The 15244-nt window shown below is 51.8% G+C and overlaps 1 protein-coding gene across 1 annotated transcript in view; it reads left to right on the top strand.

Moving 5' to 3' along the window:
* The window catches only part of LOC103216065 (uncharacterized), a 91933-nt gene that overhangs the window by 62275 nt on the left and 14414 nt on the right, over positions 1–15244 (top strand). The window contains exons 27-33 of the mRNA XM_038009116.2: positions 294–446; positions 2478–2522; positions 5247–5288; positions 6613–6639; positions 7493–7573; positions 10870–10905; positions 13995–14048. Coding sequence (XP_037865044.2) covers positions 294–446; positions 2478–2522; positions 5247–5288; positions 6613–6639; positions 7493–7573; positions 10870–10905; positions 13995–14048 — 438 coding nt within the window. The remainder of the gene's footprint in view (positions 1–293; positions 447–2477; positions 2523–5246; positions 5289–6612; positions 6640–7492; positions 7574–10869; positions 10906–13994; positions 14049–15244) is intronic.

Here is a 15244-nt window from a genome sequence, read left to right as displayed (position 1 = left end):
CCTCCAATCAAACCTCTGAAGACAGTCTTGGCCCTGGGGGCAGGAGGCGGGGCAGGATGGCGCTAGAACTGGCCCTGGAGTGAGCCCAGTGGGCAAGGGGAGATGGGGAGGGGCAGGGAGAGGGACCCACCCTGCAAGTCCCAGGAGGAGCCAGGCAGACCCAGGCTGGGCTCTCTCTGCCTGCCCCAGTCAAGCACCAACGAGCCAAGGCCTTTGGACTTTTCTGTTCTCTCTCCCTCTCTTCTTTTTTCTCCTTTAATGTGTCTAAGAAGTGTTGTTGGTATTTTCCAAAGGGACCTCGCGGTAAACCAGGAGACATGGGCCCTCCTGGTCCCCAAGGCCCCCCAGGAAAGGATGGACCTCCAGGAATGAAAGGAGAAAACGGGCACCCAGGGAGCCCAGGAGAAAAGGGAGAGAAAGGGGAGACAGGACAAGCAGGCTCGCCGGTGAGTGGCAGGGCTGGCTGCCCTTCCGTGCATATGCCACTCCCAAGCATGATGTGAGCTTCTTTGCACTTTGCATGGTGCCAGCTGCTGCCTGGGCTAGAAACCTGGGGCCAGGACTTAGGGGTGGGGGATTCACTCAGCTTCCCCTCAAGTCACTCACTTTATGAAGGCCAATTTCCCGACTCAGGAGACCTGAGTCCTGCTCTGTCAGCTGTATCCTTGGCAAAACCACTGAGCCTTGCAGAGCCTCCGTCTCCTCATCTCTAAAATGGCAATAATAATGTCTTCCCTAGATACCTCACTGGATTGCTGGGAAGGTGATGAAGTCATGGTTTAGAGTTGCCTCTTTGGAAAGTGTACAGAAGCCCTATACCCAGGAGAGGCTGCATGTACAGAAACGGGGCCTTCGCCCAGTCTACTAGGCTGCCAACTTGACTTGGGAGCCTTCTCTGGGTCTCAGGGGTTTCCATCTGTAAAATGGGTGCCATCCTAGGCACCTACCCTTGAAGCAAGGGAGCCACATCCTGTGCATGCCACAGTTGGTCACACTCAGCAAGACCACGTTGAGCTCCACTAACAGAAATCGGTGTCATTTTGTAGGGTCTAGACAGCCCAACTGGGGAGAGAAGGAGAACCTGGTGGCCAGAGCAGACCCGGAGTGGCAGGATTGCCTAGTCCAGCTGGGCTTCTGAGGTTTACAGTGAGGCCAGAAGGCTGGGTGTCGAGGTTGTCTGCAGGCAGCCACAGACTAGGGTCCTCCTTGTGGCCACCAGCCTAGCGGGCGCCTGGCACTGTGATGAGGCTGCCCTAACCCCAAGCCTACCTACCCAGCCTGGGAGCAGGCAGAGGGGGTCCTCTTAACAAGCAGCTACCGCATTTGAGTGTAAACAGGAGTTGCAACTTCCTCGGCTCACAGTATGACGGCCTCTAGAAGCACCAACCTAGTTTGAAGGTGCTAGAAGCTTGGTCTCAGAACTCTCCTCTGGGAAGTGGAAAGAGCCTCAGAGGTCAACCAGTCCCAAGTCTGACCCAGTGCAGGACTCCTCACTCAGCTGGCACAGGCAGGCAGCTCACTGCCTCCAGACCTGTCCACTGCGCCATGGGGCAGCCCCAGGATGGAGGGAGCACTCCTGTATATGGTGTGGAAGCTCCCTCGTCAGCCTCCCCCAGGTGACCCCTCAGAGCCTCTGGAGCCATATTTATTATCTATTGCTGCATAACTGATCACTACAAAGGTAGCGGCCTAAGACAATACACATGTATTGGCACATAGTTTCTGTGGGTCAGGAGTTCAGGCACATCCTAGTTGGGTCCCCTGCCCATGGTCTCATGCGGCTGCAATTAATGTGTCAGCCAACTGCATTCTCATCTGGAGCTAGGGATCCCCTTCCTAGCTCACTGGTATTGGCAGAATCCGGTTCCTTGCTGGAACAGAACTCAGCTCCTAGAGGCCACCTACAGTTCCTGCCACCTGCGCCCCCGCCCTCCCCAACCCCCGCACAGTAGACAGTTCACATTATAGCCACTGGCATCTTCAAGGCCAAGGCCAGCAGTAGGGTCTCCCTAGTGTCTAGTGCTAGCAAGACAGAGCTGTGTGCATGTGTGTTTGTGTGTTCATGTAACATATTTGTAACATAATCTTAACATATGTTATATGTCACCATCTGTATGGCATGTGTGTTATAATCTGCAACATAATCATAGAAGTGAGGTTCCATCACCTTTGCCATGTGCCTTACTCCATGGCTAAGAAAAAAGTCACAGGTCACCCTAAGGCCTGTCCGCTGCACAGTCCATAGAGAGTATCAGCCTCTCCTTCCTGTACTAGAGCCTCAGATTCTTCAAGACAGTGATGACAGTCCCTGCCCAGTCTTCTGTCCTGCAGGCTGACACCTCCACATCCTCCACCGTGTTCCTTGCTGACCCCTAGACTAGTCGCGTCCCAGTCTAGTTTGTCACGGATGTGAGGGTACGTCTGTCCCAGCCTTTCCCAAGGGCTGGCATTCATGCAGTGGTGTTCTGTGCCCACAGGGAGAGAAAGGAGAAGCCGGGGAGAAGGGCGATCCAGGAGCAGAGGTACATGAGAGATAATCTGATAGAGACCCATCAAACGACAGTCTCTGCAGAATGCACAGTGTTTCTATGCTTTAGAATGAAGCTTGCAACTGCCTGATGTTTACGTTTACTGAGCACCACCGTGGGTCAGGCACTGAGCCTCTGGACTGCTCCAGTCTTCTCAAACCACATCTCTCAGCAACCTTCACAGAGCACCTCCCGTGCTTCCGTCCTGGTGCTAGAGTCTGGAGATACGAAACTAAACAGAACTTGCCAGGCACAGTGGCTCATGCCTGTAATCCTAGCAATTTGGGAGGCCGAGACGGGCGAATCACTTGAGGTCAGGAGTTCGAGACCAGCCTGGCCAACATGGTGAAACCCCATCTCTACTAAAAATACAAAATTAGCCAGGAGTGGTGGCAGGTGCCTGTAATCCCAGCTATTTGGGAGGCTGAGGCAGGAGAATCACTTGAACCCAGGAGGCAGAGGTTGCAGTGAGCCAGGATTGCACCACTGCACTCCAGCCTGGGCAACAGAGTGAGACTCTGCCTCAAAACAAAACAAAAACAAAAAAAAAAAAAAGGGAAGAAAATAAACAGAACCGTCCCTTCGCCGTTCACAGTACCCCATAATGGGCACTAGCATGGGAGCAACTTAGGGAATCAGGCAAGCATCCCGAAAGACGTGCTATTTGGGCAGAGTCTTGATGGCTTTGTAGGAGTTTGCCACAAAGTTTCAGAGGTAGGCTTTCCAGATAGAGGCATTATTTTTTTGAGAAGTGAGGTGGTGAAAGGAGGAGAAGACAGAACAACTGAGTGAGAAGTAGTCAGGATGGAGGCAAGGTTTTCAAAAGACAGCGGAAAATCAGGCATATTTGTAGACTCAGGGGCAAAAACCAGGAAAGCAACAGAGATCAAGGATGTGTGAGAGACAGGATGTTTGGTGGCAGAGTCTGGGCAACCCAAATAGCACCTCAGACCCATGGGAGAGACCACCAAGCCTTCTTAGTCCCCATCAGGGTGAGTTCACCTTGCCAAGCCCCATCTGAATGTAGTGAAACAGACCTGATTGTACAATGTGTATGGTACTTGTTTCGAAATGGAGAGCCTCCTAAAGAAATGATCCTAATTCAGGAAAAGCGTTATACGCCCACTGTCCCTCCCAGAAGTATTTAAAATAAACATTGGAAACAGCCTAAATTTCTATCAAGAAGGAAAGGATTAAATAACTTATGGTAACAATACTAATAGTAATAATAGTCACCACGTCTGAGTGCTTTCCTCGTGCCAAGCACTGCACTAAGCCCTGGGTATGTAACAACTCATTTTCACTACGCCCAGTGAATAGCACAGCACTATTACCAGGAAGCTGGTGGGGAACATATAAAAAATGGAAAAATCAGTTTCACATTAAGTGAAAAAGAGTAGAAAACCGAATTTTATACATATATGAAATCATAAGCATATACATATATGTATATACAATTATATGCATATTATATATAAATACCAAAAGTATATACATATATTCAAGCACATCTGATATATCAAGAAAGTGTTTCAATTTTTGAAACCTTTTTATTATTTTTAAAATTTCCACACAGGCAAAATTTACTTCAGGAATATGTCCAGTTCTATGAATGTTAATACATGTAGATATTTGTATAATCAATACCGTGATTAGGATACATAAACCACTTATTTATAATAAGAATTTAAATGGTAAACTTTTATTAAAAATGAGAAACTTTTTTTAAGAAAGCAGAGTTTCCAAAGATTGTGTTCCCTGCAAGGAGACTGTGATGGAGCGACAAAGTCCACAGGTCCAGGAAACAATAGGGACCTCCTTTCTGCCCAGTGTAGGGGTGCCCTCTGTCGTGGCCTGGCACAGGAGTCACTCCCCTGGCCATGCTCCAGGGAATTCTACCCGTGGGAAGACAAGGCACCTGAGGAGAGCCCCGAAGCCGAGGCGGGGTGAGCAGCTCAGAAGGACCCAGCAATGGCTGCCTGTGGACAAAAGGATGTCTGTGTTCATCAGAGACAGAAGCTGCAATGGGCACCACCCTCCATAGAGGAGATAGCCCTGAGCTCCTCCATCTTCACTGTCCAGTCAGAATCTCCTCTACCACAATCTGCATCTGCTGTCAAGGGAAACAGAGACCAGCAGTCCCCATCCTGTCTGTAACAAACCTTGGGGACTTGAGGAGCAATCTTCAGGAACAGCTCAGTCTCCCCACATTCCAGATAACCAATCTCTGCTCCTCTAAGCCAAGGGTCTCAAACTCAAATGTCTACAAGGGCCAGGCATGCAAAAAAAATGACTGCAAGAGCTCTGGGTCAAAGACAATAGGGAGTGGTGGGGACTGGAGTAAACTGAAGATGTCATGCCCCACCTAGAGGGGAAAACTCTTATTCCACTCCAGGCAATTGTTGCCATGCATGAACAAGAACCTAGTGCTGCTAGATCTTCTGGTGTTTTGCTTTCTTTTTTTCTTCCAAGAAAAATCAAGAATAGATCTTTAGATTACCTGGAAATTTTTTTTCAACATTGAGCAGGCCACTTGGTTGCTATGAGTTTTTGACCTATTCTGAGCCTTTTTCGGGGGATATTGTGCTGAGCAGTCACTAGCTGACCTCCAGTGGGCAACTATGTCCTCCTCTGGCTTTGCAGTCTCCAGCTGGGCCCTAGGCCCTGTCAGGAGGGAGGGCCACTTCAAGTGTAACAGGGCTCCCCTTTGGCTTTTAGGTTCCTGGGCCGTCGGGGCCAGAGGGGCCTCCCGGACCTCCGGTAAGTTTAGAGGGCTTGTCAGTGGCCAGTCCACTAATGTCCCTTCTCCATGGCAGTCACTGGGCTCAACCTGATCCTTAGTCATTATCACCTCTTCCTCCCAGGGAGGGATTTCCTAGTCTACAAACCCCCCTCCCCACTCCTTTTCCCTCCCATGTTAAACAGCACCATCCTGGGGGCACCACATTGCTTGGTTTCCTGGAAATAGCTGACTGGTAGGGCAGCCCCAGGATCCCTTGTCTATAAGCTCTGCCCAACATTTACCTCACCCTTTGCCATCAAATGTCTGCTTCTCTCAATCCTCATTTGAAAGTGACCCATCGGTCTGGCACAGTGGCTTATGCCCGTGATACCAGTTTGGCACTCTGGGAGGCTGAGGCAGGTGGATCACTTGAGTCCAGAAATTTGAGACCAGCCTGGGCAATATAGTGAAACGCTGTCTCTACTAAAAATACAAAAAATTAGCTGGGTGTGGTATCACGCATCTGTAATCCCAGCTACTCAGGAGGCTAAGGTGGGAGAATCACCTGGGCCCCAGAGGTCGAGGCTGCAGTGAGCCAAGTTCACACCAGTGCACTCCAACCTGGGCAACCAGAGTGAGACCCTGTCTCAAAAAAAAGAAAGAAAGAGAGGAAGGAGGGAAGGAGAGAGGGAGGGATGGAGGAAAGGAAGGAAGGAAGGAGGGAGGGAAGGAAGGAAAGAAGGAAGGAAGGAAGGAAGGAAGGAAGGAAGGAAGGAAGGAAGGAAGGAAGGAAGGAAGGAAGGAAAGAAAGAGACCCAGTCCCACTGGATTGACTTTCCTTGGCTACAGAAATATAACCACTGGACCCCTGTGCATTGCCCCTAGAGGGTCCCCAAGCACCCTGAAGCAACAGATGCTGGTCCATGCCTCTGTGTGGTTCGTGGTCCCCAAGGCACTGGTGTCCTCTGTTGTGGATGGTAGAAGTAGCAGTAGGAATAATGATAGTAGCCAATGTTTATTGAAACTTACTGGATGCCAGACACTGTTCCAAGCACTTTGCATGTATTAATTTAATGTTTGCTGTGTTACCTCTGCATCTTTCTTTCATGAGACTCTGGGTCAACCATGAGGACCACAGAGAGATTTTCTGTGAGCCCTGGCTGGAAAAGACTGGCTCAGACTATTCCCTAGGAAGCCTCAAGCATTACCTCCACTTAGCATTTCCTTCTACCTCTCATGGGCAGGGACCCCAAACCACACTCTGCACCCAAACCCTTGCTCTTCTGTGTTCCATTTGTGGACAAGGCAGTTGTGTTAACTAGAGATGCAGTTCTAATGCACCTTGTTTTATTCCAAATGCAGGGGCTCCAAGGTGTTCCTGGACCAAAGGTAAGGAGAAATCACATGACAGGCGCTATGTCAGTGCTAGTAGAAAAGAGGGAAAATGCACCCGAGATCAGCTGACCCTTTTTCCTAGAAGGCATTATGTGACACTCCAGCCAAGGGGGTCCAGTCAGGGCAGGGGGAAGTCCTAGGTTCCCTTTAGCATCCATCATTGACACTTGGCATGCTTTGGCTTCAGAAGCTTCCCATCCATCACCCCACAAAGTGACAGGTTAAATTCTTAGCCAATGGTTAAAATCCTTTTCCTATCAAACCTGCCCCAGCCCCTTCACTCATGCTGAGTAGAGGTGGGAGACAGATAGCAACATAGGGTGGGATCCCTCCCCGGGTCAAGCTTGGGGGGACTCTGCACTGGGCTCTCCTGGCCTCCCCTCAGGCATTTCAAATGGATGAGGGGGCTGCTGGCTGTTGGTGTGACAATGGCCCTTTCCTCGTGCCCCAGTATTCAAGAGACTTTGGGGCAGTTTGTTCTCCCGACTAGGCTGTGGGCCTCAGGGATCTGGAGGTAGCATCTCAGGCAACTAAGCAAATCTCTGTAAGGTTCCCGCTTTCCTACCATGCAGTTGGGCACCTGTGCCAAGGCCTGACCTGTGGGTTTATCCCCCCACCACCTAGTCCTTTTCTCTATGGGGCTCTCAAAGCTCCCACAGGATACATGGGCTACTCACTGAGGCGGGAGTAGGCTAAGAATTCAGGGATTCTTGGTATCCTCAGCCCGCCACCCCTGACTCCTCCCTCCTCTACAAATGCCACCCCAGTCTCCACGACCCCAGAATGCAAGAATGAATTGTATAGGACATGTCCTTGTGTGATCTCATCCCCTCTCCCTTTCCTCCAGGGGGAAGCAGGACTAGATGGAGCAAAAGGAGAGAAAGGCATCCAGGGAGAAAAAGGAGACCGTGGTCCCCTGGGACTACCCGTAAGTACCTTGGACCCAGCAAGACTGGTGGGTTTGATGGGCCAGGGGTGTGGGCTGGAACCGGGAGACAGCCACTGGAAAGCTAAGTTTCTAGAGTCTGAGCATGCAGAGCTCCACATGGTTTGGTTTTCCCACCTGGGCAAGAGCGCAGGCTCTGATTTACTCTTCCTCCTCTGGGCCCAGGCCCCACCTTGGTGCTGGGGAAAGGCAATGCTGAAGAAGACAGGCTCCTCCACCCCAAGGGGCACTGAGCTGGTAGGGCAGCTTCAGGCCCTGCTTGAGCCTGGTTCAGAAGCAATCAAAGCCTGCTGCCTTTATGGGAACCAAGCTTGGAGGGTTTGGAAGTAGTGGGACAAGGAGATAGTCTCCATTACAGTCATTTTCCCAGAGGGACCCCAAGAGAACTCCTGTTCTCCCCTCTTAAGCACTGGTCATGGCAGAAAGGCACAGACAAAGTCAGACTTTGTGGTCCCAGCAGGCCAAGGCCATTCATCTCCTGGGTTCCTGGAGATGTCTGATATCAGCCTGCCCAGAGCCAGAGGCCTCAGGTCAGAGGTGGGCAGCTGCTCGAAGGTGTTCCCATGTCATGATATGGGCTGGGCTGGTTAGGGCTGATGGCCTCTTCACTGGCTCACCTGTGTACAGGTGAGCGCATCCCACCACCCTCCCTGGAGCCGGCGCTCCATGCCCCCTAACCCTCCCCTGAGGCTGGCATTCTTCTGGCATTCTTCCAAGAACTGGAAGGGATGTTAGCAATCCATCTCATCATTTCACTGATGGTCCCAGAGAAGAAAGTGGGTCACTGGGGGTCACATACAAAGTTGGTGGCCAAGCCAGAGGCTGCTCTGAGGCCATGGCCTCGCAAAGCAACTCCTTCCAACCACTCAGGCTTCCTCTGTCCTGGGCTCAAGGCCAGTTCCCACCCCAGGTAGCCATAAAGAGCAGAGAAACAATGGAAAGCCCAGTTACCCCACTTGGCAGAGCTTGAAGGCCTGGTTAATACAATCACAGCAACCAAACAGCAAATGCAGGAGGTATAATTATACCCTCATGAATGCATTCGAGGTAGGAATATTTAAGAAGCCAATTTGCTTGACAGACTACAGAAAACTGATGACTTTAGCAGGCATTTTCCCATATCTTACACTGTGTCTGGAATGATTAAGTGCTCTTTACTATTAAAGAGCCTCCTGCCCCACTCAACTACACCTCTCCTTATCCACATTCACGGCCCCGACGCCCTTGATGAACACTGGAGAATTCAGTCAGGGGTTGAAATGCAAAAGGCACGGAGACCAAGCAAGTAATATTAATATAAACAAGGAAAGTGCCAGATGAAAGACAAAGTACCTACTCTATCATTAATTTTCTCACTTTTGATAGAGGCATGGGTACAAAGAAGTTTTTTTTTTTTTTTTTTTTTAGTTTAAGTAAACAACAGAACAAGCATATTCATACAAGACAACTGACACAAACCTGAGGGAGACACTAGGGAATGGAGGGGATTGCGGTACACTAGAGACCGTTTATCCCTTTTTAAGGGGAACCGTCCCTTCTCAGCTCAGCTGACTGTTGCCTTGGAGGAAGGCGGAGCTGGTATTTCTGGATCTTCCTATTTTTCAAAGGAAGCTAAACATCTGGTGTTTTATGTGAAATCTTTCCATTTTCTAACATTAGATCAAAATTATTTGCAACACTGCAGACCATACAAAATATGTCAGTGGCCCACGTGTGCCCTGAAAGCCTCCAGTTTGTGCCTTCTGCTCCAGACCTACAAGACAACTGAGTTTTAATGCTGCATTTTTTTTAAAGTACATGGATATTTAGCTACCATTCTGTTTCCAGGTTTCGCCTGAATGTTTTATTCCACGTAGTAGCAGCCTGCTTCTCCAGGCATATCCTGGAGTGTTCCCCCATTTGCCCTGCAGAAGCAGTTCTCAATGCTGGCTGCACACTGGAATCCCCTGAGAGCTTTTCAAACTTACCATCACCCCGGGCTTCGCTCTTGGAGATTTTGAATTGGATTGGGCTGGGATGGGGTGGGACCCAGGCATGTTTTACTTAACATTGCCCCCAAGAGATTCTAATGTGCTGCCAGGGCTGAGAACCACAGCTCTCTAGCCCAGTGAGTCAAGGTCGGTCCCAGAATCGTGTGGTCCTAAATGTGAGAAGAGTCCCTGCAGTGTCCTTCTACCCAACACCTTTTCCATGAAGAAGCAGCTCATTGCCTCCCTCTTCTAGGGACTTCCTTTTCTTTTGAAATTCTGAGGCTGAGGCTCAGTTGGAAGCAGTTTTCAAGCACTCAGTCCTTACCAGGCCAGAGTACTGCCATTGCCTTCTCCCTGACTTGTCACATTGGAATCATTAGAAAAGGGTCCCTGGGTTTTCCTGGGTGGGTTTCAGAGGCAGCTTCATAACCCAGGGTTGGAACAGGAGCGCCCCCCACCCCCTGGCACCACCACCAACCATGTGTTTCACCGGACAAGAGCGAGCGAGGGTGCTGATAGCAGGTTGGTCTCCTAGCTTCCCACCTGCTGCCCATTTGCTCCGGGAAATACATGGCCTTAGACCTCTGTCCCAGTCCGCTGCCTCCAAAGCCTTTACCTACACAAGAGCCCTTGTCTGGGAGCATATGTGTGGATCGAGTTCGGGTTGAGCATCTCAGATTGTAAAGTGCCAGCAAAATGTCAAGTGTCATTTGTAATATCATCTAAGAGCCAACTCATTTCCCCAGGCTGAAGGATAAGCAGACCAACTCCTACCCAGATTTCACAACTGGGTGCTGTCACCCAGGGTTGAGACCCTCAGGGGCACCACAGCATGGCCTGATCCAAACAGGAATGCAAAGAGGATGGGAGAGCCGTCCTCACCTGGGGCCCCTCCCCAGTGAAACCTGTCCTGGGAAGGGTGCACAGCTCTGATTCCAAGACATCTCTCCAAGCATTCCTTTCTGTATCCCTTACCCCATAACACTGAAGGGAGAGGGGTTCCTGAGAGGGAAAAAAGGGAGAAAGGAGAGGCGGGAGCAGGAGGAGCAGGTGGCCATCCGCGCCGACCTCCACCCAGCCTGCTCAGCAGCCAGCCACTGCATTCAGTGTCTCCATGTTTTCGTTGGTTTCCATGTGAATACCATCCCCTGTCCTCCCAAGCTTATTTCTCCAGTTGTGTTTGATTACCAGCATTTATGTCTGTCCAGAGTCACTGCTTTACTCACCTCTTCCCTCCCCATTGTTCCCTTTTTCTCCCTCCCAATCCTCTCTTCCCCTTCTTTTGGTCAAACTGTGCCCTTCGTCCAGGGAGCTTCAGGTTTGGACGGCAGGCCTGGGCCACCGGTGAGTGTCACTTCTCCATCACCCCTCACCCCACCCCACTCCACACCTGGCCTGTGATCCCTTTTGTCTGTCCCACTGTGGCCTCATTTTCCCAGTGAATCATACCTTGTCCCACCTCTGACACCAGAAAGGTGCCATCGATGCTCTGAAGGGCCTGTTCCGGCCTCTTGACTAAATATGGCTGGCCTTCATCTGAATGCCACAGTCCACAGAATACACCCAGGGACCTCAAACCTGCCAGGTGTGGGGTGGGAGGCCACTCCAGCAGCACCGCTCCTGATTCCAAAGGAACGCTGAGTCCAGCCTGGGTGCCCAGCCCTGGAGGTTTGAGCCATGGCCTCTCTCCACCAAACACACCAGTGTCTGTGTGTGCCCGTCATGCTGTGTTGTCTTCATGCTGTGAGCTCTGTCCATCTCCTGTCTTCCCACGAGGGCCTCCTAGTTTTGTGCAGCCACCAGTCTGGTATTTGTGGGGTAGAACAGCTTTGAAGGTTGAGGACACAAGTAGCCTGTAGGAGCACAGAAGCCAGGCCCAGCTCTGTGTCTTATGCACATTCTGACTACTCTTGCACTGCCTATGACACCACAGTCGCCCTGCAACCCAACAAGGTGGTTCATTACAGAGCAAGTGAGGCACACTTGGGTCCTCTCTTCCTCCATTCTTTCTGATTCCAGAAAACAGGCATCATTTACTCTTGACCAGAAAGCACCTGGCCCTTCTGCTTATGACTAACAACTGAAGGATCGGAGGAAACATCCCTCCTGTCCACCTTCGGGTCCCACCCCTGAGCGCCCTCTGAGGTCAGCCTTCGCAGGGTGTTGAGCTCACTCGCCCTCAAGTCTCGAGTCCCTGCTCGGGCACCATCACGAGAGCTCTGTGTACCCAGCCGCTTCCAGCCAGGGAGATCTTGCTCTGTCCTACAGAGGGCTTTCAAGGCCATGTCTGCCCATGGCCTGCATGGAGTTGTAGTTAGCTGGCTAGAGCCACCCTCAGGGGAGGGGAGACTTCGTGTGTGGAGCGTAGGGGATGTGCTGAAGCACAGGCTCACGGGTCTTCCCAGGGGGCCGGGGGCACTTGCAACTGGCACCAAGAGAAGCCCAGAGCTTTTAGAGGTAGGGGGATCAAGAGTGACCCCTGTGAGAGCCCCGTCCTACTGAATGCCTATTCTGTGCCCTCATACATAGGAGGTGGCATGGCTTGCCTAAGATGACAGACTTCTTCAGAGCCTCCCACCTCCCTGCACTGATGGAGTTCACACCCTAAACCCTTACATGCGGAGAGCATGCCCCGGCTTCCAGGCGTTATTATGGCTTTGCTCCTTCGCCACAGTCCCTCCGTCTCCATCCTTCCCCCACCTAGCACACCTGTCTCAGGTGTGAGGCAGGGCTCGGGGTTGATCTGTGGTTGCAATCAGAGAAACCAAGACTTTCCTCTCAATGGCTTCTCCCATTTACGTTAGACCGAGGGAAGAAGTACAAATTCATACACTCCATCCCTTTGGAACTGAGGCTTTATTTTCCTCGTAAAATCAGTATCCTAACTTTAAGGTAAAATGTGGGGGGAAAATAAGCCTTCCCTGCCAATATTAACATTTACTGGGCACTTCCTACACGTCAGGCTCAGCACCAAATGCTTGCTATGCATTCATGCATGGAAACCGGGCACGGTCGAGGAAGCAGACACACGTGGTACAGACGGGGAAACTGACACTCAGCAAGGCTAAGGAGCTTCTCCAATACCCAGGAATTTGTAGGCCTCCGAGGCAAGGCCAGCCAGGTGACTCTGTGGTGCTGTGCTGAACCGCTGGCCTGAGCTGACTCCTTATTGTTTTTGAGACAGAGTCTCGCTCTGTTGCCCAGGCTGGAGCGCAGTGGTGCAATCTCAGCTCACTGCAACCTCCACCTCCAGGGTTCAAGCAATTCTCCTGCCTCAGCCTCCCAAGTAGCTGGGATTACAGGCACCCACCACTATGCCTGGCTAATTTTTGTATTTTTAGTAGAGTCGGGGTTTCATCATGTTGGCCAGACTGGTCTTGAACTCCTGACCTCAGGTGATCCGCCCATCTCAGCCTCCCAAAGTGCTGGGATTACAGTCATGATCCACCGCGCCCGGTCTCCTTTTACTTTCTGCTGTGCTATTATAGATGCCTACAGCCTTCCTTCCTTCCTTGTGTTTGGAAAGGGGGCCCTGAGGTCATCTTACTCCCCTCTTTGTCTCCTATGAAGTAAGTCATGCCCCACCATTCGCAGATGCATTCAGAGCACCGGAAACTGCCCACAGCCCAACCCACTCCTCCTGTCCTCATCCGAGGCCAAAATAGGAGATGCTGAACTAGAGACTTGGTCTGGCCAGGCTGTGAATTGGGAACCTGGGAAGATGTTGGATGAGGCCAGAGCAAGCCCTGATGCTCCATGTCTAAGCCATGTGCTCCAATGGCTCCAGCGCCCCCAGCCCCGGGCTGGCAGAGCTCATGACACACCTCCCTGCCAGGCCAGTGTCAGTGCAGACATTGAGGCATCCTAATTCACCCCCAATCCAGCCAGTTTCGCAGGCCTGTGAGTGGGGCGAGAAGGCCCCGGCCAGAGGCTGAGGCCAGGGCTGTGGGTCTGCGGTAGGTGGGTGGGGTGGGCGTTGGCTGAACCACCCTCTATGGTCTGCCCCTGTGTGTGCGCCCGCATCCATCTCTGTGGCATGAAGACCCTCCCGCTGCATGTGGAGCTGCAACAGCAAAGAGGGTGCCAGCCCCCGGCCCCTGCCCTGGGATGGGTCCACTCCCTCCCAAGTGCTTCTGGGAGCAAAACTAAGCAACCATTCTCCCACTGTTTTCAGCCTTGGCAAGCTTGGTTGTGAAGCAAAAGGGTTTCAGTCCACGAATCTGGCTCTGAGGCATGGGGAGGTGCTCTCTCCCCAACAGCCCCTGAACCCTAAGAGGATCACGGCCCAGTCGAATGACTGCCCTGAACGAGCCTGGCCTCGCCAACCCTGAAAACTGGGCCTTGGACCTTGCTCATCTCCAGGCATCGGGTGGGGCACCCAGGGCTCCCCAGCATGTGGGGACCTTCACCTCTGCTTTCTTTCCCTTCCCCAGGGTACTCCAGGACCAATTGGAGTTCCAGGCCCAGCAGGACCAAAGGGCGAGAGGGTGAGTGTTAGTGAACCACAGGGGCCCAGGCGGCCAGTAGGGAGGGGCAGGTCTGGGACCCAACACCAGGAGTCTCAGCCCTCATGCCTTCCTTCTTGCATCTCTTCTTCTGTCATCCTCACAGCAGCCTGGGACAATGGGGCTGGTTGTGTAGTTATGAGTCAACTAAACTTGGAGGAATAAAGGAGGTGGAGAGGCCGGGCACATTGGCTCACACCAGTGATCCCAACACTCTGGGAGGCCAGGGTGGGAGGATCACTTGAGCTCAGGAGTCTGAAAGCAGCCTGGACAACATAGTGAGACCCCGACTCTATAAATTTTTTTTTTTAATTAGCCAGGCATGATGGTGTGCACCTCTAGTCCTAGCTACTTGGGAGGCTGAGGCAGGAGGATCAGTTGAGCCCAGGAAGTGGAAGCTGCAGTGAACCATTATTGTATTACTGCACTCCAGCCTAGGAGACAGAGCAAGGTCCTATCTCTATTTAAAAAAAAAAAGAAGAAGAAGAAGAAAAAGAAAAAAGAGGAAAAGAAAAAAAAGGAATTGGAGATCTTCCTCCACTTTGGCTTCTAGCCACCTTGTGTCCATCTCAGGTTCAGTCTGGCAAGGCCCTGGGTGCCATTGTCACTGGACATGCCTCAACTTTGTAATGATTTAGGGAAACAGCATGGAACAGAGGGCCAGGTGGTGTTTAGATCATTCCTGGAGGACAGCAAGAAGTCAGGAGGCCAGAGCCATAGGCCAGGCTCCCACGGTCGCTGTCGAGGGACCTTGGCCATGTCATAGGACTTGCAGTTCCAGGCCTGCCTGCTGAAATGGGCATGCCCGAGGGTGAGGGTGGAAGGCGTCGGCTGAGTGGAGGCAGGGAGTTGTGTGTCTTTCTGTATCAGCTGTTCCCAGCCACCCCTGGGTTCTACACACTCAGGGCTCAGAGGTCCCTGCGTGGACATCCGTCGAGTTCTCTGCCTGCATGGGCAGTTCCCTGCACTCCCCATCTGCCCATCTTGCTGGCTGTGTCTCAGGTGGGGAGGGCAGGAGCTTCTGCAGAGGGCGCAAGCTTCTCCATGACCACCAGCTTGGGGAAATCAGGAGGCTGCTCTGAGGGGTGACCCTTGAGGCTCCGGAGAAGAAGCAAAGCTCTCTTTCTCTTCCCTTTCTCTTCCCCTGCCTTTCTGCTTGGCTTTCTTCTCCCCTGCTT

Source organism: Chlorocebus sabaeus, chromosome 9 (genome assembly GCF_047675955.1).
Source record: "Chlorocebus sabaeus isolate Y175 chromosome 9, mChlSab1.0.hap1, whole genome shotgun sequence".
Taxonomy (NCBI): domain Eukaryota; kingdom Metazoa; phylum Chordata; class Mammalia; order Primates; family Cercopithecidae; genus Chlorocebus; species Chlorocebus sabaeus.
The sequence above is the reverse complement of the archived record's forward strand: the minus strand, read 5'-3'. Positions and strand labels throughout refer to the sequence as shown.